This window comes from Pyxicephalus adspersus, chromosome 11, assembly GCF_032062135.1.
Source record: "Pyxicephalus adspersus chromosome 11, UCB_Pads_2.0, whole genome shotgun sequence".
NCBI lineage: Eukaryota > Metazoa > Chordata > Amphibia > Anura > Pyxicephalidae > Pyxicephalus > Pyxicephalus adspersus.
In genome coordinates, this window is record NC_092868.1 from 47,221,008 (window position 1) to 47,244,541 (window position 23,534).

The window sequence follows — 23,534 nt, forward strand, 5'->3', positions numbered from 1 at the left end:
TAGATAACAATATAGGTATGGATGAAAAAAATGAATAACTGTGTTTTAGATGTAGCAAGTGTATTATAATTTGTGTTGCAATCAGCATTTTGTTATCTCCTATACAGAAGGATCCACACATGGGGAGTAATGGATAGCCAGTGACACCTTGCTTTATACAGGTGTTAATAAAAAAACATGCTGGCAGGAGAAGAGAGCAGAATGAGCTCATCAGTGTGCCTTTGCAGGTTCATTATCCAATTCTGGTGTGTTGTTGATCAAACTTTACTGAAGTAGTCAAGAAATAGGCTTTGCTTTGTGGCAAGGGTTACTGTCTTTACAGTCCCAGATAAAAATGTTCCTCATATAAGTAATATACTTTGTATTTAGCTCATTGCCTGCAGTTTAGATTTAGACTTTCTGTACACGAATGGCTGCAGTGGCATTTATAGCATGGAGAGCCCTTTCTTCAACCTAGCAGCCCTTGAATCAAGTGCTTACCTAAACTTTGCTTACCTTGGAGGCAATCTCTTACCCCCTGAATAAATATTCTGCTTTGCTTTTCACAAATACCCTCATCATATAAATATTGCATACAACCCATACTGTGACATGTATAATGCTTTATTTTACACAGTTTTGTCACTTGTTCTTAAACTGTGGTCATTTCATTAGGACATTGGTTTAAAAATACCCAAAAAAGGCAGCTCAATATCCATCAAGTGTTTATTGAGTTTAAAACAAAAAGTTCCTTTTAAAAACAAAGACAGTTCAGATGTTTAGTAGAAGCGGCTGCTCCTCGTCATCTAGATCTCCACTTGGTGGAATGTCATAGATAACAAATAAAGAGGAGTAGAAGCAGCCCACAAACGCCATGAGGCTGGAGAAGTACATAACTCCGTTGGCACTGCCGACAATTGATGTCAGAGGTCCCATGACAATAGAGACCAAGATCTGGGCAAGAAAATACTGGCAGCTCAGAAGAGAGATATCCACACCCATTCCACGTTTGGTGCCCTCTGCACTAGAACCTACAAACTGGAAAAAAAACATTGGTTCAATATAAAATATAATGTATATATAAAACACATCTGGGCTGTTCTGGTATTTCTGTGTTTAATTTGTGCTGTAATGATCAACTATCAGACACAGTTGAGATCTTTTTGGCACGAGACATGGCAGCTCAGCTTGGGATTCTTTCTTCTAAAGGAATGTATTGGGAGATACCTTTATTGTATAGAACTTTAGTGACTATTTAGGATTTTCATTCTTCTTCAAATTACAGTATATGTACATGTGCTCTACTTTTCTTCCCAGGTAGCTCTTTGTGCCAGGGTGCCATTTAAAGCAATAGGCACTGCTTGAGGTTCTAAGTTCTGTCCTGGCTAGGCATGGCACAGGCTGGTATCATACGAAAGTCAAAGGGATACTGATCGTCTGCAAATACTAATATTGTCAGTCAGGGGACAACATGGCATATATTTTATGTTTAAGCTCTAAATGGGCAGCACGGTGGCTCAGAGGTTAGCACCCTGGTCTTTGCAGAGCTACGTCCTAGGTTCCAATCTCCGTCAAGGCATTATCTGCGTTGAGTTTGCAGGTTCTCTCTGTGTTTGTGTTGGTCTCCTTCTACATGCCAAAAAACTTGCAGCAAGGTTAATTTGCTTTCCTCTCAAATAAAATTGACCTTAGACTATATGAAAGACATATGACTATGGTAGGGACATTGTATTGTGAGCCCCTTTGTGGGACAGTTAGTGACATGACTATGACTATAGAATGCACTGCATAATATGTTGGCACTATAGTAATACTGTGTAATAATAAAGTGTCCCTTTAAATACAGCATGTGCAACACATGTAGATGATGTCCATTTGCAAAACAAAAATGTATGCCTGTAAATGTCCCTAAGAGTGAAAGAGTCATCAAATGGTCACATTCTGCAGAAGTGATTGCCAGCCCTAGAAATCTTAATTTAACTAATCCTATTACAAAGATATTTGGGTGAACACCAGGGAAGAAGCAGTTTGCTTGCAAGTAATTTGCAAGTTAGCTTTGACAGTTCTACTTATATTTCTGCAGAATTTGGCCTCCACATGCTTTAACTAAATCCAACAATGCTCCTGTAATTTTACAGAAGCTCAAATAAACTTGGGTTGTTACTTACTGTACTTTGTAAAATGCTAAAATCTCTCCAATGCTTATGTATGCCACTTACTTATTAAACAACTCAGACTCAGCAAGAGGTATTGTACATCTGCAGTGAGACTACTGCTTCCACATACAGTACAAGGGTCCTTCTCTGTAGTATGCTTGCAACAGAAAGCCTTTTCTATTCATATATTCTATGTATGATATGGTGCACTTTGTTGGTTTGATGTACTTGGAAAGCTGACTTAAACTGAAAGCTCACTTGGGTCTTTCTTGAAATTTGACTGCTCAGGTTTACAACTACTTTAAATGGACCATAAATACCTTTTTATTTTGGTAGTAATCACAGAGAAGTGAGTATGGCAGGATGCACAGTGTGGAGAAGAGGATTCCATACGTTATACACAGAAACAGGATGATGTAAAGATTACTGAACAGCGTGGCAAGACCAGTGCCCAGTCCAAATGTAAGATATGCTATAAAGTACAGGGTGCGGATGCTGAAATGTTCCTCCAGTTTGTCCAGGATGGCTTTGATATAAAAGAAAAAGGAAATATGTATTACAAATTTGTCATTTTGGTGATGGTTGCATTATCCCATCGGTTACAATCTTGAGGTGTTTATAGCGATTAAAATGAACATATAGTATTTATAATTGTTTTACATATACATGTAAATAAAATGATTGTGATGTAAATCTATCAGTTTGTTGAAGTCCAATAACGGGGTACATTTTAAAAAATAACCAGCTGCAATACCCACCTACCCTCAACCTCTGGCACTGTCCACCTCCAGCCTTGTGATATTATGTGACCAGTATCAAGGCTTCTTAAAAACCGATGTATGAAAAAATGAAATATTTTCTGAGAAGTATGGGAGAGTTTGGAATTAATGTTTTACAAAACATTATATCCTGACTTCATGTTTGCAGATTGCATGCTTTGCTTCCAGCTTTGCAATACTACATAATGATTTTGCTCTGTTGCTCCTTCCTATGATATGTACGGATGCTAAATAGTTGTTGTCCAAGACAAACGATGATGATTATCATGGGGGAAAATCTAGAATGTGCACAGCTGTCCTATAGCCTGGGGTGCCATGGAGAAGGGACAGCATGCCACACTACTTACATAGCAGCATTATTTATATTAGCCTTACATTTCCTACCACTATGCTACCCTGTCAGCTTCCCTTATTTGAGCCCCAATTTCTCTGGAACAGGGAGGTGTAGGAAAGCAAAAATGTAAGTTATGGTGGGGGACACTGGTAGCTAACATCCCTTAAATTTTCATTACTATGGAATTATTACAACATAGGAAGCTATACCTTTTATTACTCTCTGCCCTGGTACACATAACTGATGTAGGTACCTGAATTATTTGGTTCAGAAATGTTGAGCAGGTAGTAATATTTGATAGGCAAGCATTGTATGATAGCTTTAGTTTTGTTTCTTTTATGCTGCCAGGATGGGGGACACCACCTCCTAGCCTAATGGAGAAAATAATAAATACATCGCTGGCTGTCCCCTGAAGTCATTCATCAATCTGCGCCAGCAGATTGCTAACCAATTGACAGGGAATGACTGCTCTCCTTTCCTATGGAGAAGGGTGCAGCAAGGTGCTGCTCACTCATCCTCCCCTTTCCAAAGAATTAAACAGCGCTGTGTATACAACTCTCATTTGTTCGCCTGTTACTGGAAATGATCACAAAATATCTGACGCCTGTATATCTACACAGAAAATGTATGGGTTGTTCAACTTCCTGAAGTAATGCTCCTGTGTTGCTGATATCTTATCAGAACAGTTGTTAGAATACGTATACATGTCACACGATTCTCGTCCGATAATCTCCTCTGGTGTGTGTACAGTGCTCGTCATCTGTCCTGGCGGATCCAAGGACGTTGAATGACAAATGATCATAATGAAAGTGAAGTGGTGAAAGTGCAATGGGGTGCCACTCCGTCGTTCTCCCCTCTCCATAGAGCAGAACAGTGCTGTATGTACAGAGCTCATTTATGTATCGTGCAATCTTTTGTCGTTGGAGAGGGTCGTGAAAGATCCTTTCCAACAACAATTATTATACATGTGTATCCAGCCTGTAAGTCTGTAAAAATAATGCATTCGCTAAAATGTTTATATTTTATCTTTAACATGTTCAATATGAATGAAATATGGGGAGAGATACAACATCATGCAGAAATCACAGTCCAGGTACCTGAGTATAGAGCTGCACTGAAGGCATATATACACATTCCCCAGCATCCCATTGTAACACCTGCATTGTATTTATGATATTCCTCGGAATTGTGCGGAGCTTTAGGATCTCCTTGAAAGATCACTTCACCCATGAAGTCTGTATAGAAGAGTAGCATTCCTTCAAATGACAGCCAGCCTGCAAAAAGAAAAAATAATGTATTGGGTATCATTTAATGAGGAATCATAGACTACAGTTTATAAAGGTGGAACCATTTACAACCTTAAGGTCTATCACACACATGTATGAGATTCTCTCCTTTCAGTTATTTTCCCTGGTACCTAATCATTCATAGATAAACCTGGTGTACATATAATTGATATTTTTTAATACGTCTGATCTATCCGCAACAGATGAGAACTCAACAAATCAGTTTCTGATATGTAGTCCTCTGCTGTATTCATCAAATTTACTTCATATTTTGTTAAATCAGAAATAGTAGCACGGTGATCTGCTTGGAATATCACCAATCAGCTCTTCAAGCACCGATCAATCACCAAACCCCTCGGTTTTGGATTTTGCCTGCTTTGGGGGGTTTTATTGTGGCAACATGATACTGCCTATTCTGAAAACCAAAGGGGATTTTGTTGCTTTGTTGGTGCCTGAAAGGTAAAGCATTAAGCAATGGTGCTGTCACATGGTTGGAAGAGAAATTATTGGAAGGCATTGACTAGAGTCAGGGTACAAATATTGCATGGGCAAAGCACAAGCTCAGCTTAAGAAAACGTTTTAACTGCTTAAGGCATCTGAACTTTGGGAAATTTGCTCAACTAAAATTGGAACAGTTGGAATGTATGCTTGGTGACAAGTTGAATTCGTAGGTCCTAAATATTAAAAGTACGAGCTAATTCTGAGCAGCAATTTGGCAAAATAAAAGAAAAGTCTTCTTAAGTCGATGGGTATGAATTGAATTTTACATGCTAATACCATGCCCACCATACACAATACCAGAAAAGAGTTTCAGAGCAATCCTGTGCCAGGATGTTTCCTGAGAAGAATAAAATACCTTGGAACCCTTCACTTTAAACCAATCTTTTACATTTAGCACTGCTTAAGAACTACAGACCAAGCAAACATTTATTATGATAGTGTCTTCTGATAAAAATTCATTAATACATAAAAGAGTCTGGTATCATTTGCTAATGTGATGCTAATTATTATTGATAACCCTGTATGTTTCCCTTTGATATCCCGATAAATGAGGCTTGCTAAGTTTTCCTGCTCTGCCTAGGCCTTTAAGATGGGGAGTCCTGGTGTAACTCTTGCAATTTACTAAGACAGGTCTTAGCTCCTACACAGCCCCAGGATTTACCTAAGAAATGGTTGATGCATAGATTGCGCAGCGCTTTAGGCATGTGGTAGATGGATGAGCACAGGAGTTTCATAGAAAGCTTTTGATGAGATATCTCGGTGGATCCATTGAGTTCGCTTTCGTACTTTACACCGTTCAGCAATATGTTAGCCACCTGCACCATAAGAACTCCATATCAGCATACAATACAGTCAGAAACACCTAGAAATTAAACCATGTAATGTTAAGTCATGCACAGTCACCTTATATGTCCTCAAACGCAAATTGCAAAAATAAACATTTAATAAAACCAATTTAAACCTGAAGCATAGAGATGTTCTAAAACAGCATGTGCCCCATATGTCCAGGAAGGATCACATGTATTTGGCCTCATTTATACACACAAAAGTTTATGCTACTTCATTTCCCTGGGATATCTATACCTCCCTAAGCATTGCACGCACCCATAAATCCCAAAACTGTCAGAGATTATTTAAATTCCCCAATAATCCCATTAAAACATGAACACCATTTCTGTTCTCTCCATTTGGCTTTAGGCAAAACTTTAAATGGGTAGTAAAAAAAACTCACTAAAGCCAACTTTTTAGTTGCCCATGCAGGGCAACATGCTTACTTTATTGGCAGTCCCACTAGCAGCATCATCGCTATGGACCCTCATTGATCCAATTAGCCAATGGGATTGAAGAAAAATCTCCAGTAGTTTCAGGTACAGATGAAAGAGAGGGTAAATTGTCCTATCTCTGATTATCTCTGCAGAGAAGGGGATTAGGTTGGAAGAAGTTTCAAATTATGTATTTGTATTTATATTTTTAAACATTATACATAATTATACATGACAATGGCATAGGTGTACATCTGAAACTTTGTTTAACATCACAAAGTTCAAATGTAAATAACTATACATTTATCTTCTGACAGATAAGGGATTAACCTTTCAATAACATATGTGGCCCGACGTGTTTCGCTTTTTAGGCTCCTTCAGGGGTACGATCGTGATAGTTGTTATTGTGATGGTGAGAAGTTAGTAGAAAACAGGGTATGGGAGGTTGATGTATGAAGAAACAGGCTGTATGTACCCCAGAGGGTTATTTGGTAGGATATTGTGGAGTGTTGTAAAAAAGTTAATTGGGGAACCAGGTCCAAAATCCCAAAGGGTCTTGGTGATATTGCTGAGGAATATGAATTCTGTAGCATTGAATGATGGTTGGCAGCCTGTGATCCCTCTGCCAACCACCATTTTGTGCTGCAGCATCCATCAAGGACTTTTTCAATTTTGGACTCCCCAAGTACTCCTTTTATTTGTCCACACCTATAATTTGCAGATGCTCCTTTGAATACAGTTTTTGGCTGTCACTTTTCTGCCATCATTTACCATCATTTGATGCAGCAAAACGCGTCAGGTCACATATGTGATTGAAACGGTTAATCCCATATCGGTCAGAAGTCAATTGTACAGTTCTTTACATCTGAACTTTGTGATGTTACAACAAAGTTTCAGATGTACACCCATGCCATTGTTATGTATAATTATGTATGATGTTTAAAAAAATAAACACAAATACATAATTTAAAAACTTCTTACCAGCCTAATCCCCTTCTCTTCTCTACACATTCAAACACTTCAGGTACAGATGAACATTTGACTCTCTACTCTTCCATGACAATGATGGTGATTAATTGCTTAGGCACCCAGCACTGTCATATTGGGGTGGGGGGAAAGTCCTCATGGATTGGAGCTACAATAGGGCAGTGAAGAATTAAGAAATTGGGGGAACCAATTAGTTGTCCCTGAGGCCATGTATAGTGGCTAGGGGCCCGGTTACAAAAAACGAGTGCTACTGAGGAATGTAGGTTGGTGTTCTATGGTAATTTATGGATCTAGAACCAATCGTGTAGGTGGTGTAAGACTTTATTTCGTAAAATTATGTTGGTCATGATTATTGTTGTTGTTATTAAACTAAAGAAGTTGTTTGTAAAATAAAGCTGTCAACTTGGCCAATTTTATTACACAAGAGGTGTGCGGTTTGTTGATTGACAGGAGACTGGGGAGATCATGGGAAGCTCGAAGGAACTCAACATCTGAGCCACTGTGGGTAGCACGGGGACACAGTGATTAGCACCTTGCAGCGCTATGTTCCAGGTTTGAATCTCAGCCAGGACACTATCTGCATGGAGTTTGCAGGTTCTCCCCATGTTAGTGTGGGTTTCCTCCGGGTACTCCAGTTTCCTCCGACATTTAAAAAACATGCAGTTAGGTTTATTGGCTTCCCACAAAATTGACCTTAGACTGTATTAATGACATATGACTGTGGTAGGGACATTAGATTGTGAGCCACTTTGAGGGCCAGCTAGTGACATGACTATGGACTTTGTACAGCGCTGTGTAATATGTTGGTGTTATAATAATAATCTTTTCTACTCTGATCAAGTGAAAGCAAAATATTAATTTACTTTATGCTAAATAGAAATGGTCATTTTGGCTTTTGCAAAAGCATGGAAATTATACTGACTTGGAAAACCGTTTCTAAAACACCATAAAAGCTGACTACATACAAGGCTACTCTTAGTTGTACTATTAAGGTGAATGACATAGAGGTTCACAAAGCCAAATTTCGGAGTCCCACCATGAGGATGTTTTTATTATATTGTTATAGAAGGAATATTCCTATTTAGGATTTAGGAGGGTTTAGGTGACTCATTTTATTGGTGCATATATATATAAATTATCTGTTTGAATGGAGCTAAACTTTAAAAATCACTGGTAAATTGGGAATTGCCATTGCTGCTCTCTGACTTTCTGAATTTAGTATTGTTGGAGTCACTGACCGTGTCCTCACCAGTCACTAGGCAGTCAGAAAACAGCAGATTTTCTAAAAACAAAGGACAGCAATTGAATCCTCTGTGTTTCTCTCAGGAAAGGTTTTCTTTTATATAATAAAATGTTTATAGTCATAAAAAAAAGAATCATGTAATAGAAAGATAGCATTAAATAAATTGATAATTACAAGTGCATAACCATGGTTTTGATGGCCCAGATGCCACGTTTAAAGTATATCTAAAGCCTAAAGTTCTGAAGATGCACTTGGGACTTTTCCAGCATAGTTTTTTCTCTGTGATCACTCATTAATGAAACATTATCACATCATTGTGGGCATAGATTCCCAGTATACACCCTAGAAATGAAAGGCTTAAAATTGACCCTGGTGGCTGTTATTCCTAAATTCCTACACTATTAATTACTGGTTTATTGTAATCATCATTGTCCATGTTACCTGTTGGCTAAAGGTTACATTCCGTCTTCGGCTGCTCTCTGGACACGTTCCTGTTACTATATCTGGAATAGCCAGGGACTGCGGCCTTTTCAGAATTCCTGATGACCTTGCCTTTGGCGCGTCGAGGGACCCAACTCTTAAACAATTTCTGTCTGTACCAGGACTTGTCAGGTTGTCTGCAGAGTCCAGGCTACGGTTACCGGTGCAGTATAGATTCTCGGGTACTCGAGGAAGGCTACTGGACTGCCTTGGCAAACTACCAGAGGTTGTGGTGAAACCGTCATGGCCTCCAGTAAAACAGTCAATGAGTACACTGTCAATGTTGGTAGTACCAAAAGAGGAAGCAAATTCATTAATACCAGTTAAGGAATTATCCCTGCTGATGAGGCTGCCATACTTTGGTGTGAGTGGGCTGAGAGGAGAAATAGGACTAGTGAAGCTTGCATACAAGTGGTTGGAGTTCTGGGAGGGTTGTTGATGGTTTTGCTCTTGCTCTTCAAAAAATATGGGAGGTGATGGAGGCAGGGGAAGATTGGGGCTTTTCATCACTTTCTTCTTCTTGCTGAAGGATTGAAGAGGTTTTTCTGGGATGCTGATTAATGTTAGGATTGTTGTGATTACCAGAGTTATTGATGTGAACATATAGATAACCCGTAACTGTCCTCCCATGGCTTTTCCAAAGCTGGTCTTGTTCCAGTTAATGCCACCAACTACATAACCAAAACCACCACCAAGGCCTAAAAGAAGAAAAAAGAATTGCTTTTATTGCAGTACATTTTGGAAGACATTATTAAACAAAAGAACCAAGGAGTAGTTAATCCCTCAATAACCATAGTGGTCTTTTTATTTTTATTGACAAGATTAGGTTTTTATTCTTTATGTATTGAATTTATGTATTTACTTTATGTATTGAACTGAATGAGTCAACACATATATAGGAAGGTATTATCACTGATTATTGGACCATGGCTTCCTGTTGCTTATTTCTGGCTGTTGCAATTACAGGAGATTTTCCCCCCAGGAATCAAAGACGGATAAAGGCAGAAAGGGCAGTGTAACAGCTTTGCCCCCACACCTTCTTAATTGACAGTTAAGTAGTGTTAAGTAGTGGAGTTGGAACAGAAGAAGCTTCCCAATTTTATTGACTGTACTTGCTTGGATTCATTAGATACCAACTGCCTACAAATGCATTTTCCCTTGCAAATTGAAAGACAGGTGCACAGCTGTATCCAATGCAATATTTTCCTGATTAACTGCAGGAGAATAAAAGTTTCAGGTGGTGACCCTGGACATCCACCAAGTCATGGGCCCCTGCCAAGGTTTGCTCTGTGCATAATCTGGCTTCGCCAGCAACACAAGATCTTTTGACTGCCAGTTTGTCTGCAGAGTTTTCTGCTTTAGTATAAACCCAATCCAGGCACTGTGGCATCTTTATACACTGGGATTTGTCCAGATTAGACATTGAATCACACTATGGACCTAATTCATGAAAGCTACGCTGGACTGGAAAAGACAGACTTTCATGGGTGAGCCTGGGTGTTCCAGCAAATATGGAATGGATCTGGTCCAGGATTAGGAACATTTGCCAGCAAATAGAAAATGATTTTTAGAAAATCTATTGCAGGTTGGTTGGATCACCCAGGTTCTCCTATGATAGTCTATCGTCTCCAGACTTGGAGAACCTTAGTAAATCATGTCCAATGCATATATGTACTTAGTGAAATGGCTCTATCTATCAAGGGAATTGTTTTCAGCAGAAATGAGCCGTCACAGGGACATCTTCTTCAACAAACAGTATAAACTTTATTTTCCTAAACAGTTGGAAAACAATCTGGCAGTAAAATCAGTACCTTCGGCTATTATAGCACCATGGGAATAACTTTCTCATACTCCCACAGATGTCTTCCAACTTTTAATGAAGAAAATAAAGTTTTTATTACAGTGTTATTAAGGATGTCTCTGGTGACGGCTCACTGCTGCTGCAGACAGAATTGAAAATGGCTCCGGTCACAAAGTGGTTGTAAGGCAGGATATTGGTAAAAAAATGTTTGAGCTGCTGAAATGACAAAACATTGCACATTTATTTACTTTCTTTGCAATGGGAAAACAGCTACTGTGTAAATTAGAAGATCCTAGAAGTCAACTAGCCCCAAAATTGAAAAGAAAAAATTGTGTAAGCAATTGGGTTTATTGGTGTAAATTATAGGTATTATCTTTGGAACTAAACTACAAATTCAAAACCCCCAAAATGTAAAATCTCCTACTACAACATTCTGTCTGCATGTAGATACTAGGTTTCCATTATAATGCTGCATGACTGGGAAATGTGGTCAGGTTTTTTTATTGTTTTTCCTAATTTGGGTGCCACATGGTAACATTTGACTGACCCACCTGCTGGCTGAATACAGGGATGAGAGGAAATGATATATACAGAATTACATTTATCTCATAAAATAGGTAACAGCTATCCTGTACTCAACATTTTTACAATCTTCTGATACCTCTGATCATCTCTAAATGATCTCTAAATGTACGAAACATGCTAGAACAGCCATTCTGAACCTTTTTAATATCCCATGAAAAAGATAACAGTGAACCAATTCTATAATTACTATATCCACAGTTCACAGTACAATAGCATGGTGGTCATTGGGAACAATTCCCCTTACATTGCTGACCATTGGGAAAAATGTAACCCAGATCATTGGTGTCAGAAAAACTGACAAAAAAGGGAAAAAATTATCATTGCCCCTAACAACCTCTGGTGGAATTCTTTGGATCCATGTATTCCTGGTTGAGATACACTGTGCTCGAGGAACGCAGGAAAAGCTAATTGCAATGTAGAATGTGATTTTGAAGATATGGATATGTTATAAAGCAGTGGTGGCCAACCTTTATGGACCTACGGACCACTAAATTTAGGGGCTCTGGACTGCGCATGCACAGTTAGCCGTGTCACTCAAAGGGGAAAAAACTTCCCCCATAGTGACGTCATGATGCCGGAACCCGCCCATCGCCCTGAGCCTGTGACTCGTACGGGAGGTCTGGCCAGTGCACCACCCCACGGTGGTTGTGGCTCTGGCCGGTGCATGCCGGCCAGAGCTGCGGACCACCAAAATTTTCTCGTGAACCACTGGTTCACAACCACTGTTATAAAGATTTTTTTCTTTTCTAAAGCTTTGTTAGTTTAAAAAATAAAATCTGCATACTAAGAAGCCTAAACCTGCGCCCTATCTTTTGCAGAAAGGCAAAGGATCTTTATTAAGTAAGAAAAGAAATGTTTCTGATTTTTGTAGATGATAATGAACATTCACCAAAAAACTAGGCACTGTACGCCAGTTAAGGAATCTTGGGGGAATGTGGTTGAGGTGTGTGCTGTACTTACCACCAAGCAGCGCATGAATATTGAGTCCCCGATCTTGATCCCCAGGGGAGCACACGTCCATCATGTAGGCGTGGCTGGGATTGTCTGCAGAATCTGCACTGAAATCCATGAGGATAACTCCGCAGATGGTGAGAATGAGGCCCCATTTATGATCAGTCTGTGTATCTGATGCAGACAAGCCTATGTCCCTCCCATTCAGCAGCAGTGTAAGGCCAAATAAGGCTCCTGAAACAAAAAATAAAATAAGTGCTATTAGAAAAGTATTTAATTTTGTGGAATATTTTGCATTCATGTTATCCACAAACAGCCAGATGAGCTTACAACAACTATCAAACTATGTAGGGTTTGGTGACGGACAATGTATGATGATGTCTGAGTGTAGAATGTTCTCTTGGTTGTACACAAGCACTTTTTTATTTTTATTAGCAAATATCGTTATGAACAGATGCGGAAAACTTTTGCATGAAGATATATAATGACTGGTGATGAGGATCCAGCAAGAAGAGAGGGAATGGGAATAGGATTTATATTTGACACCAGTGAGATATCTCATTATCCACTGTCAACAATTTATACTATTGGGCATATCCATTCATCTTCCTCTGTTTATCTAGCTATCTATTGTGTCACCAGTTCCTTTTTTATTTTATGTATATTGTTTAAATCAAGATTTTATATTTTTGTTGACCTGAAAAATGCCATTAGAAGAAGAATTTATACTAGGGCCACACCACTAGATGGCAATGTGTTTTCACATAAAGGTATAACAAACTCATACCCTTAGAGTTTGTTTCACACATTACATGAGAACACAGCACCATAACACAGCACCATCTACTGGTGGGCAACAATAATGCAAAAATTGTATTTCAAGAGCAAGTGACCTATTATAACCAACTCAAAAGTAAAAAATACTTTAACCTCTAAAAAGAGTAAAAAAAAGCAGGAGCAAGGGAATATTTTGGGCAGGGAGTGTATTTTAATGACTGATTCAAATTGCAGTATTCTGTATTAGGCAGTGGTCAGCCACTTAGGTGTTTTTCCAGCAAAGGGTATTTTAACCTCTGCTGCAGCCTCATTACATTACATTGTTAATAAAGGAAACTTCAACTGGGCTTTAACATGAGCTGCAGATTGGCTCTCTGTAACCATAAGGCTACATACACACATGCAATGGTTCTTTTTTGATATTCGGCTTAGGGCTCTTGCGTGTGTAAAGGGCACTGCACTCTTTCCCCTTCACTTCATTCATCTGTCATTTTCCGTGGATTCGCCAGGACGGTCGTTTGGACGGTGTATGATGAACAGTCGTAACAGTCTAGAATAAGAGATGAACAGTCGTAACAGTCTACAGGCGAGAATCTGGCGTGTGTACAGCACCAGTCGTCCATCGTCCGAACGACCGTCCTGGCGAATCCAGGGACGATGGATGACTAACAATCCTAATGCAGGGGAAGGGAGAGAGCGTGCAGCGGGGTGCCGCTCCGTCCTTCTTCCCCACCCCTCTTCATAAAGCAGAACGGTGATGTATGTACAGCACTTGTTCATGCATCCTGCAGTGCTAGTCATTGGAAAGGATTGCGAAAGATCCATTCCAATTACTTTTATTGCACGTGTGTATGCATCTTAAGAATGGGCAAACTACTTTATCGACTGCAAAATCTACCAGTCTATGAGCAGCCTTGTGCTCTGCCCAGCTATTGCCATTCTCCTGATGATCACAATGCTTTGTTGACTCACCTAGACAACTATCAGTGAACAGATAATAGTGGGATGATTGTCCTAAGGGCGTTAGCTCAAGCACTGAACACATAAAGGTGTTTCAGCTCCACATTTTATAACCCCATGTTATCGCTTACTCCTAAAGTTCCCCTTCCTTGTCATGCAATTTTATTTGGTCTGTCTCATATATGCTGTGCTGTGACCTTGGCTAGGTTACACCATATACAGTATAATATATACAGTAATATGCCTAAACTTTGCATAGCATATTTGTTATCCCATATCCAGACATCTGTTATGAAGTATATCTAAACCCAAGAACAAATATTTAATATATTGCAACTCAACAGTCATTAGTTGTGGTAGCTGCATTAGTTTTCTTTCCCTTTTTTCATCTGCCAGTAATACCCATTCTGTTCCCATGGAGGAGCAGCATTGTCACACTGGGGCAGGAATACCTTACCTTTTCTTTCAATTATAAACAAGGTGAAATACTGAAAATTGTTGATGGAATACACCTAGATATCTATAATGTCTAATTGAACCTTTGCTTTGCCTAGAGCTAGTGGGGATACAATATTAAAGATTGGTGATGGTTGCAGGTTCATGTGATATGGTGCACAATGGAATACAAAAGACCCCTAGGGCTAAGAGAGCCTCTACATATTCCTTAGACCTCATGTTATACACAGTGCACTTATCCCTCGCTACCCTGACCTTACTTAACCCATCCTCCCCCTCAACAGATGTCTACATACTGGGGTCCCATGGGCACTCTACCTATGGTAATTCACATCTGTCAGCTGCAAGTCTTGCTACGTATTGCTTGGATTTGTACAATGCAGTGCTAAAGACCTTTATGCTACTGTGTCCAGGGGGGTAGACAAGAGTAGACTGGCCCTATAAAAGTCTATGGAGCTGTTCTGTTCCCAGATACAGGCTAAAAATGAGGACTTGTGGTGGTAGATGTAACCAAAAAGCGAGGAAGTGACCGCTGGGGTCTTAGTAAACAGACATCTGTGGAGGTAAAAGGTAGGATAGGTCATGGTAAGGGAGGGAGTACAGTGTGTATATATAAGCAAATTCATGTCAATCAGTTGAGCCTACATCAGCTTTAGTGCCACATATGATAGAACAATCCATCCTGTGGACAAAAACAAGTCTTTTGCTTGTTATCTTGTAAACATTAGAGTACACATACCTATGGCAAGAACAAGTATAAATGGCCGCCTCCTGCCAAACCTGGATGTGCAGGTGTCACTCCATGCTCCCAATATTGGCTGGAGGAGGAAACCTTTTCAAACAGAAATAAAATTCATATTATTAATACTTTAGGAGGGAGGTTGAACTGGTCATGTATGTAAAGCTTGAACTGTACAATCTTCCCAAGGTTTATCAATACTGATTTAATATGAGGACCTACTTTAACAATCCATTCCATTTCTATCCATTCAGGCAGACCCTGACATTAAAGAATTGTTGATGGATCTATGGAAGATTGTTCAGTATAGCATAGCATGCTCATCAGACTGGACTGTCTATGCTCAGCTCTAAGCTGGTAATACACTGCACAACCTGGTTGTAACATTTACTTTAGCTATACTATTAACTAGAATTGAGTGAGAATGCCTCTCAAACTTCCGGTGGTTCCGCGTAATTTCGGCGAACCGATTTTGTGAAACCATTGGAGGATCGAGAAAATTATAACAGGAGTATTCACAGGATTCCCTGGGAATCCTCCTGTTTGCCCCGCGGCAGCATTCATTGAGAAGATCCCTGGCTCTAGAGGTTAATAAACCTCTAGTGCCCCGGGGATCGCAATGGAACTGCAGAAGAACTCTCAATGGAGAAACTCTGTTGAGAGTTCTTCTGCAGTTCCACTGCAATCCCCGGGCACTAGAGGTTAATTAACTTTAAGTGCCCTGGGATCGCAGAGGATTCTCAGAGCTGCAATCATTCATTGCAGCTCTGGGAATCCTGTTTGCGATCCCCGGCACTAGAGGTTAAATGGGGACAAGTCTCTCCATTCAAAACCTCTAGTGCTCCCTGATTGGCTGAGGAAAGCTGATTGGTAGGAATGGGTAGGATTGTAGAAAAATATTTATTGTGTATGACCAGCATTTGGGTAACAACACCAGAAAATTAGCTTTTCATATTGTACATTTGAAACTGCATGAAGACATCCAGCAGCACTTAGCTTCCACCTCCCCAGCCTGGGTGTCCCTGGCTCACCCCTTTAAATAATTGAATTTCAGTTCTTTTAGTCATGGAAATTCATTATCACATGCAGACTTTACCACAGCTTCCTGCTATCGAAAAGATATGTACACCTAGCTGGTCCCATCAATTTTTGGGCTAAACTATGGTATGGTATGAGAATGGATGGTTGCAATTAGTAATTTGTTTTGCGTGTTCAGCAAACTGGTAAGGCAAATTTAAAGCAAAATTTTGTTTTGTTTAGTTTGGGCAATGGCTAAAGGCCCTGTAAGTGCTGTGGATAAATAATCCTCAAATTCAGAGTAGAAGCATTGAAGTCCATTTAATTGTTCTCCGAACAGCTCAGCTCACATTGCTCTTACTTTTGGTTATATTAGAAATTAGGATGGAGGAGTTGGAGGAACAGGGAGAGCTAATAACCTAGGTGTTGTGATTCCTCTACTGGAAGGTAATGCGGGATCACCCAGGGCGCAGAATCCAAGCAACACCTGGTTCTCGCCGGAGCACCCTGCAAGTAGTGATTGGCCGGTAATCCTAGTGACTACTGGGATCTTTGCTGTAAGGAGTTGCAAGGTCGCACCCCTCAGGGTCACTCCACCAGAGGGAGGACTAACGGAGGTAGGTGGTAGCTGTGGAGATAGCCAGAGAGTAAGGCTTGGTCACAAAACACACCACGGGCAAGGCGGCGTAAATATTCAGGTGGAAGGTCAGTGAAGGTGACAAATAAGGTGGCATCTGTATCCAGGCAGAAAGTCACAGCAGGTGTCAGACAAGGTGGGGGAAAGATTTAGGATGAGCTGAGCTGCTGTGTTACTGCTGGAAGAAGGGAGTGCAGTCACCACTAGGAGAAAAGATTAAGATGACCTGAGCTTCTGATTAACTACAAGGAGAAGGGCTCAAGATGAGGTGCCAAATAACTATTGGAAGGAAAAATCAGGATGAGCTGAGCTGCTGAGTCACCACTGGGAGGAAGGATCAAAATGTGTTAAGCTGCTGATTTGCTGTTGAAGGAGGGGACCATGGAAGCTGGTCTGCTGAGAGAAGAACTTGGAAGACTTCAGTGCTTCTGCTGTAAAATTATAGGATTAACTGCTCCATAATACCCACAGCTACAAGTGTCAGTGAGTATTAAAGATCACTGACTGCTTGTTATCAAATTGTAAATACTTTAATGTCCATATCTTGGCAACAGATTATCTTTTCATTCATACACAGTAGTATCCATTTTAGGCTTCACTAGTCTGATCATAATGCCATGCAGAAATCAATATTACCCAGGATGGGGCTGATAAACCAGACCATGCTATAGAACTCATCTGGAAGACCCATCTGAAGAAGTACTGGCGTGACATACGCTGTCTCCATTGCATAACAGAACTCGATGCCGAACAATATACACCCATTAAACAAGAGTTCCATAAAAGATCTTCGAGGGTGAAGGTCTACAAAATCAATCAGATCGAGTGGACATGGGGTGTTAGGGGGTGGTGGTGGTGAAGGCCGAATTAGTTTTCTTCTCTTTGGATGTCTTTTGAAATTGTTGGCTCGATGACTGATGTGACCCGTAACTGATGAAGTGTATCCACACACCTGCGACCTCCAGAACTCTTGGGTGACCATGTTTGAGGCCGAGGGGTCGACGGGAGGTGAGGATGCAGTTGAAGCCATTATCTCCAGGTTTTTCTAGGTCTGGAAAACAAAATGTAGAAACACACGATCAGTTATTTTGTGGAAATTTTTTGATGATCAAAGAAACCTGTTATGGGAAAAACATGGAAGTTGCCATTGCTGACCTCTCCATCACCTCCTCTTACTTACTTGGTTGTGCTGCTGCTCCAATAACCTAAAGCAGTGTTTCTCAACCTTTTTTAATGGGGACCATTGAACCCCTACTATAATGATTATATCCACAGCTTACAATACATTGGCTTAGTAGTCATTGGGAAGAATACATCCTACATTGCTGGCCAGTAGGAAAGCTGACACCCTTACGGATAGCCAAAAAGACCATAAGTGCCAGTTGTAAATGAGTCATGAACTGCTCATTGCTCAAGGAACCTCTGGAGGAACCCTGTTTGAGAAACACAAAGCATCTAAGTATCTTTAAGTCTGCATCGATATATGCTCCTGACATGTATAAAATAAAACAATTGTAGGTCATCAAGGGAAATTGTTTTTAAATGTGTTTTGTAATCTGATCTGTACTTGCATCCTTAAATAAGTAGACTTTTTCAAAGAAATGAACTGGAAAAAATGATCATGTCCAGGTACAACACAATGTGATTCTTTGTGGACAAAGTAATTCCTGTGCTATCTTGAAAGTTAGGTCATTCCCACCAGTCCAATGAGAAGGGCCGAACACACCGACCCTGAAAAAAAAGACCTGGCAAACATGTCAATGGGAGCAATGATGGGCATTGTGGCTCTTACAGTGCCACAGTGGTGCAATTTGGTATAATTTGCACAAAGTCTGTGTATACTGTGCAAATTTTGGCAAAACCCTGGCATGCTGGCAGCAGAACTTGATTCCACTTTAAGCATCGATCGGATTCATAAAACATACCAGGAGCTGCAGTGCTTCATCCTAGTATGTTACATTCAATTCCCTTCAATTCGCTTCATATCTGAAATATTAATGGGACCCTAATCCAAAATTCTGCAGTCCCTGTCTGTGTCCTAGGGGTATCCTGATGACAGGAAGTTAGGTGCTGATAGCAGCAAATGGATGCTGAATTTAATCTATCGAATCACAACAAGAGGATGCAGTGACTATTAGAGAGAAGCTGAGTCAGCGCTCAGACTGGAGGGGGCCGGGCGTGCAGACACATCATGGAGCACAGGCCTGTTTACTTCACCAGGTCTGCTTGTTAAAGGGAAACTACAGTATACACAGAAACATGCAGAAAAAGCAAAAACACATCAAATGCAAAATATCTAATAAATTGATTTTATTTTTTTAATTTGAAATTTCTTTTTTTGGGGATAAGAGATTTTTTTTATACCAAGGATATTTACATTTACCTGCTATTGATTATCTTGCTACCTATGCTGGAAGTCTTTTCTTTATATATAATTTATTATAATACATGAATGTAGAGATTTTATTTTAACTAAATATATATTAAAGGCTTTTTTGCTGGTTATCAGTATATGCTGCACTTCAGTCTCCTCTACAGTTCCTCAAGGACATTGACAAACAGAAGCCGTCATCCAATGTCTATGAGCACTTCAGGATATGTAAACCCTGGCAATGAACTTCATTTCTTTTTAGTCTGTTAGACAAACATTCAAAAGAATTTTGTTATATTTCTTTGCCGTTGATATCATCTTCTAGCTCCTGTCTTGGGTAGAAGGGGGGGAAGTGTTCGGTAGACTGGATCAGAAGAGGATAAGTCTGCAGCACCGGCTCCATGGATGAATAGCTGGGGCAGTGCTGCAAAATTGTGCATAACTAGATTGGCATTTATTGGTGAGCTGGGTTGTCATTCATTCTTAACGGCACCCCAAATGCACTTTACCAGTACACTGCAGCCAAACGTGCAACAATTCACTGCTATGTGTTGATGTGGGATTCAATTGCAACACATTTTTATGTAATGTGGTGTAAAAATGGCAATGCACACTAAGCTATATTTATTAAACATACAAAAGAGCACCAAGGCCAAAAAACAAAAAAACATGAGAATTTTGAAATATTATTACAGACTTTGTAGATTGTATGGTAGAAGGATAGATTCAACCCTGGATTCAATATAAACATCAAATCTAACACAAATCTATTAGAATGAAAATCAGCCGTTTTTTATTGATGTTTGATCAATATATTGATTGAACATTCATTGGGGATTCTTATTCTTAGCTGGGCTGATACCGCTCCCCCAATTTGGCCACCAATGTAACTCAGATTTACCTGCCACTGGTGGTCAGAGCAGGGGTGGCAAAGAACAGGGCTGGTTGATGGGTGCACAGTGGTAACCAGGTACATGGGTATTATCTGGTAGATATCATATATATATAATTGTTCACACTGGTTGTACACTGTAGCATAGTGAAAATGTGAGGATAAGTTGGAGGTCATTGCAATGGGTTTCCCTCAATTTTCATTTTGTACTGTAGATTTGCAGCTCTTTATTTGGGATCCAGGCCCAGAGTGTCCTGGAAGGAACATTTTTCCAGGCCAGAATTTGAGAATTGGCTTTGGAACACTTGGCCAAGGATAATAAATAGGGCACCTGTCTTTGAGACAAGAGGGAGTTGCAGCCTGAGAGAAGGTGGCTAAGGTGTGCATGCTGTATGCTGGGAGAGCCCTGGAAATCTCCCAAAGTTTAGGTCTGCGGGACAAACAGCTCTGAAGAAAGAACTGAAGTCTGAAATACCTCTCTGCAGTGAGTGAAGTGAAGCTTCATCGATCAATGCATGGCCATCCTCAGATTTAATGTGAGAGTTTTAAGATATTTACACAGAATTGTAACATATTGGAAAATGATACACTTTTATCAGTGAACCTGGGTGATCCAGCAAACCTAGAATGGATCTGGTCCAAGACTGAAATCATTTGCTAACAAATAGCGAATTACTTTTAGGTAATCCATTCTAGATTTGCTGGATCACCCAGGTTCATGGATGAAATTGTATCCTCTCCAGCCTTACAGAGCTTTAGTAAATCAGGCCCATTAGCTCAAAATTTAAAGATACTATCTCAGAATGATCAAAGTTTTTTTTTTTTCTTGGCCCCTGTATCTTCCATAAATATAATACATGCTGTAAGGGTAGCTATTTTGTGCATGTCAGTTTGTAAACGTTTTGATTTAAGTCTTATAGTCTTTTAAATAAAGATTTCCCTACTTTCAGAGCCACAACGCCCAAGTTTATCTTTAATAAGACATTGCCAAGAGCAATAATAACATATTATTTCAAACAATTAGTTAGCACTTTGGTGCAGTTGGATCACCTGGAGATGCATGGGGTGATACTGGTACCTGCTCATTAGTTTTTGGCTCATTCATCTCTTGTAATGTATGCATCAATTCTAATACAAGCTATACTTAGAAAATATGTTGCATTGCTGCTGACTATTAGTATTTAATTCCAAAGTGATGCGCACATAGCGCATCCAACATACAAGACACGTGTTGGGAAAACGTGTGTCAGGCTGACCTAACAAGCAATCCCGACATAGTAGAGCACATGTATTACTATCTGACACGGCGTCGTATCAATCTGTATCTCTGGCTCCTTATATTCTTCGTCACCGTCCAATCAAATCGTTGCACTGGACGCTTTTTTTTTTTCATTTTTTTTTTTTACAGCAATGCAGCAGAAGTAATAGAAGCCATAAACTAGAACAAAGGCACCCACCCCAAACATGCACATAGAGAAAATGAATGAGAAGACAATAAGTATAGCGTCAAAGCGGAAAGGTGTGATGGAGATAAAATAAAATGTTACCTGGGATTTTAAGGACATTCTCTTCCAAGGCTGGATTGCAGCATAGAGGATAATAGACGGGGATCCCCACACTGGCTCTACTGCATCCTCCCTCCCTGTAGCAGAGGATGCTTCCTTCTGGCTGTATGGAGGTGGGGGGAGTTGTGCGTCTTCTGACATCACTGCACTGCTCCTCTCTACCGTCTCTGGCTTATCTACTTTGCCTGTCTCCTGGTGCCTTCCATTGTTCTGCAAGGATGCCGAGGCAGGCGGTTCCCAGCCCTGTACACCTGACACAGGCGATTTGATTGGCAGGGCCAGATGGGCGAGTAGTAATTCAGGATATTGCAGAATCCGTGCAAAATGACCTCCATTTTATTCAGGGTCTTCAAAAAAAATCAATGCAGGCATTACTGGGTAGAGAAAACTCCCCATGACTATATTTCAAAGGTTGTCAATTGCTAATTTATCAGAAATATATTATCATTAAGGATTTTAAAGGTTAGTCCACTGGAAATTAAAATTTCAGTTTTTGGTAGATGCTGGAGAGAGCATTTTTTCTGGCAAGGGTGTAGTTGTCAAAAAAGTGAAGGCTATCCATGGCGAGCGCGCAGGGACAGCCTATATGGGGTCTGGGGGCATTCCCAAAAATGTCACGGCACGTCCGCCCTACTACACCCCTGGTTACTGGGTCTGCAGGCTATATGGGTTTGGATCTTATTGCAGCACTTTATTTATTTTATAGGATAGAAAAAGGAATTGGTGGAGCTGGGACACCAAAAGGGGGTCAGGGACATTGAATATTCCCAGGTATGTGGTTGGATGAAGTCCTATAACCCTCCCTATATTGTTTAAATACATATTCTTACTTTAATGTGAAAATCAAATTAATTATTTGATATACAATGTTTCCGACTGTGAACCTCTTTTGGTTGTTGTTGCCTTCTTTCTTACATTTCATTCTGTTTAACATGTTTTCTTTTGTATGTGTTTTATTATTTTTTTTTATTGTGCTGTTTTATTGTTACTGTTATTGTACTGTTTAAAAAAGTAAAAACCTTTATTAAAAATTTGAATTGAAAAAAAAAAAAAGAAAAAAAGAATATTATTTCCAGGTAGGCAAGACTTTGGGGGCAGAGGTTGTGGGATTGTGGAAGGAAGATCTCACTGTTGAAATATCCTAAGCATAACCTAAAGTATATTTGAAGTCTAATGTTTGTGTGTGGTGAGGGGTAACAACCCCTACCAATTTTTTATTGTTCTATATTGTTGCCGCCTGGTGGCTCAGAGGTTATGTTTTGGATATTCTAATAGTGAGCTCTCCCTTTCAAAATCTAATAACTTCTACCTCCTCATTTTTGCCTACCTAGGACTTTTCAGTGTCCCTGCTCAACTTTTTGTGTCCCAGCTTCAGCCTATCCATTTTCCATCCCTTAATATTAATCTGGTCATTGCAGTGCTGGGTCCCAGGCTCGAATCTTGGCAGGACACTATCTGCATGGAGGTTCTCCCCGTGTTTGCATGGGTCTCCTCCAAGTACTCCTCTGGTTTCTACCCACATTTCAAAAACATGCAGTTAGGTTAATTGGCTTCCCCCCAAATAGACCTTAGACTGCATTACTGCATGACACATGACTATGGTAGGAACATTAGATTGTGAGCTCCTTTGAGGGACAGCAAGTGACGTGACTTTGTACAGTGCTGTGTAATATGTCGGCGCTAATTAAATACTGTGTAATAAAAATATTATTATGCCCCTTTTACCATAATGCATCCTATATAATTGTCCTGGTGATCACTAATACTGGGTCTGGA

General features: G+C 40.0%; 1 protein-coding gene across 1 annotated transcript; it reads right to left on the reverse strand.

The window, feature by feature from the left end:
• Nucleotides 1-588: 588 nt before the first annotated feature.
• Nucleotides 589-22,263, reverse strand: SLC45A1 (solute carrier family 45 member 1). Its single transcript, XM_072426246.1, has 9 exons — nt 21,741-22,263; nt 17,567-17,981; nt 15,277-15,369; nt 12,354-12,578; nt 8,969-9,705; nt 5,697-5,850; nt 4,346-4,522; nt 2,456-2,661; nt 589-1,017 (listed from the first exon to the last, which is right to left on the reverse strand). The coding sequence occupies exons 2-9, from the start codon at nt 17,958-17,960 to the stop codon at nt 751-753; spliced, it is 2,253 nt and encodes a 750-aa protein (XP_072282347.1). The 5' UTR covers nt 17,961-17,981; nt 21,741-22,263; the 3' UTR covers nt 589-750.
• Between the last annotated feature and the right edge of the window lie 1,271 nt (nt 22,264-23,534).

Bases quoted from the DNA above. Each gene is read 5' to 3' on its own strand.
- SLC45A1 (XM_072426246.1), bottom strand. From the start codon at position 17,960: ATGGCTTCAACTGCATCCTCACCTCCCGTCGACCCCTCGGCCTCAAAC. The intron at 12,579-15,276 runs GTATGTGTACTC...TTTTTGTTTCAG, and splicing joins TATACTTGTTCTTGCCATAG to GAGCCTTATTTGGCCTTACA. The intron at 2,662-4,345 runs GTACCTGGACTG...TTTATATCAAAG, and splicing joins CAGTGCAGCTCTATACTCAG to CCATCCTGGACAAACTGGAG.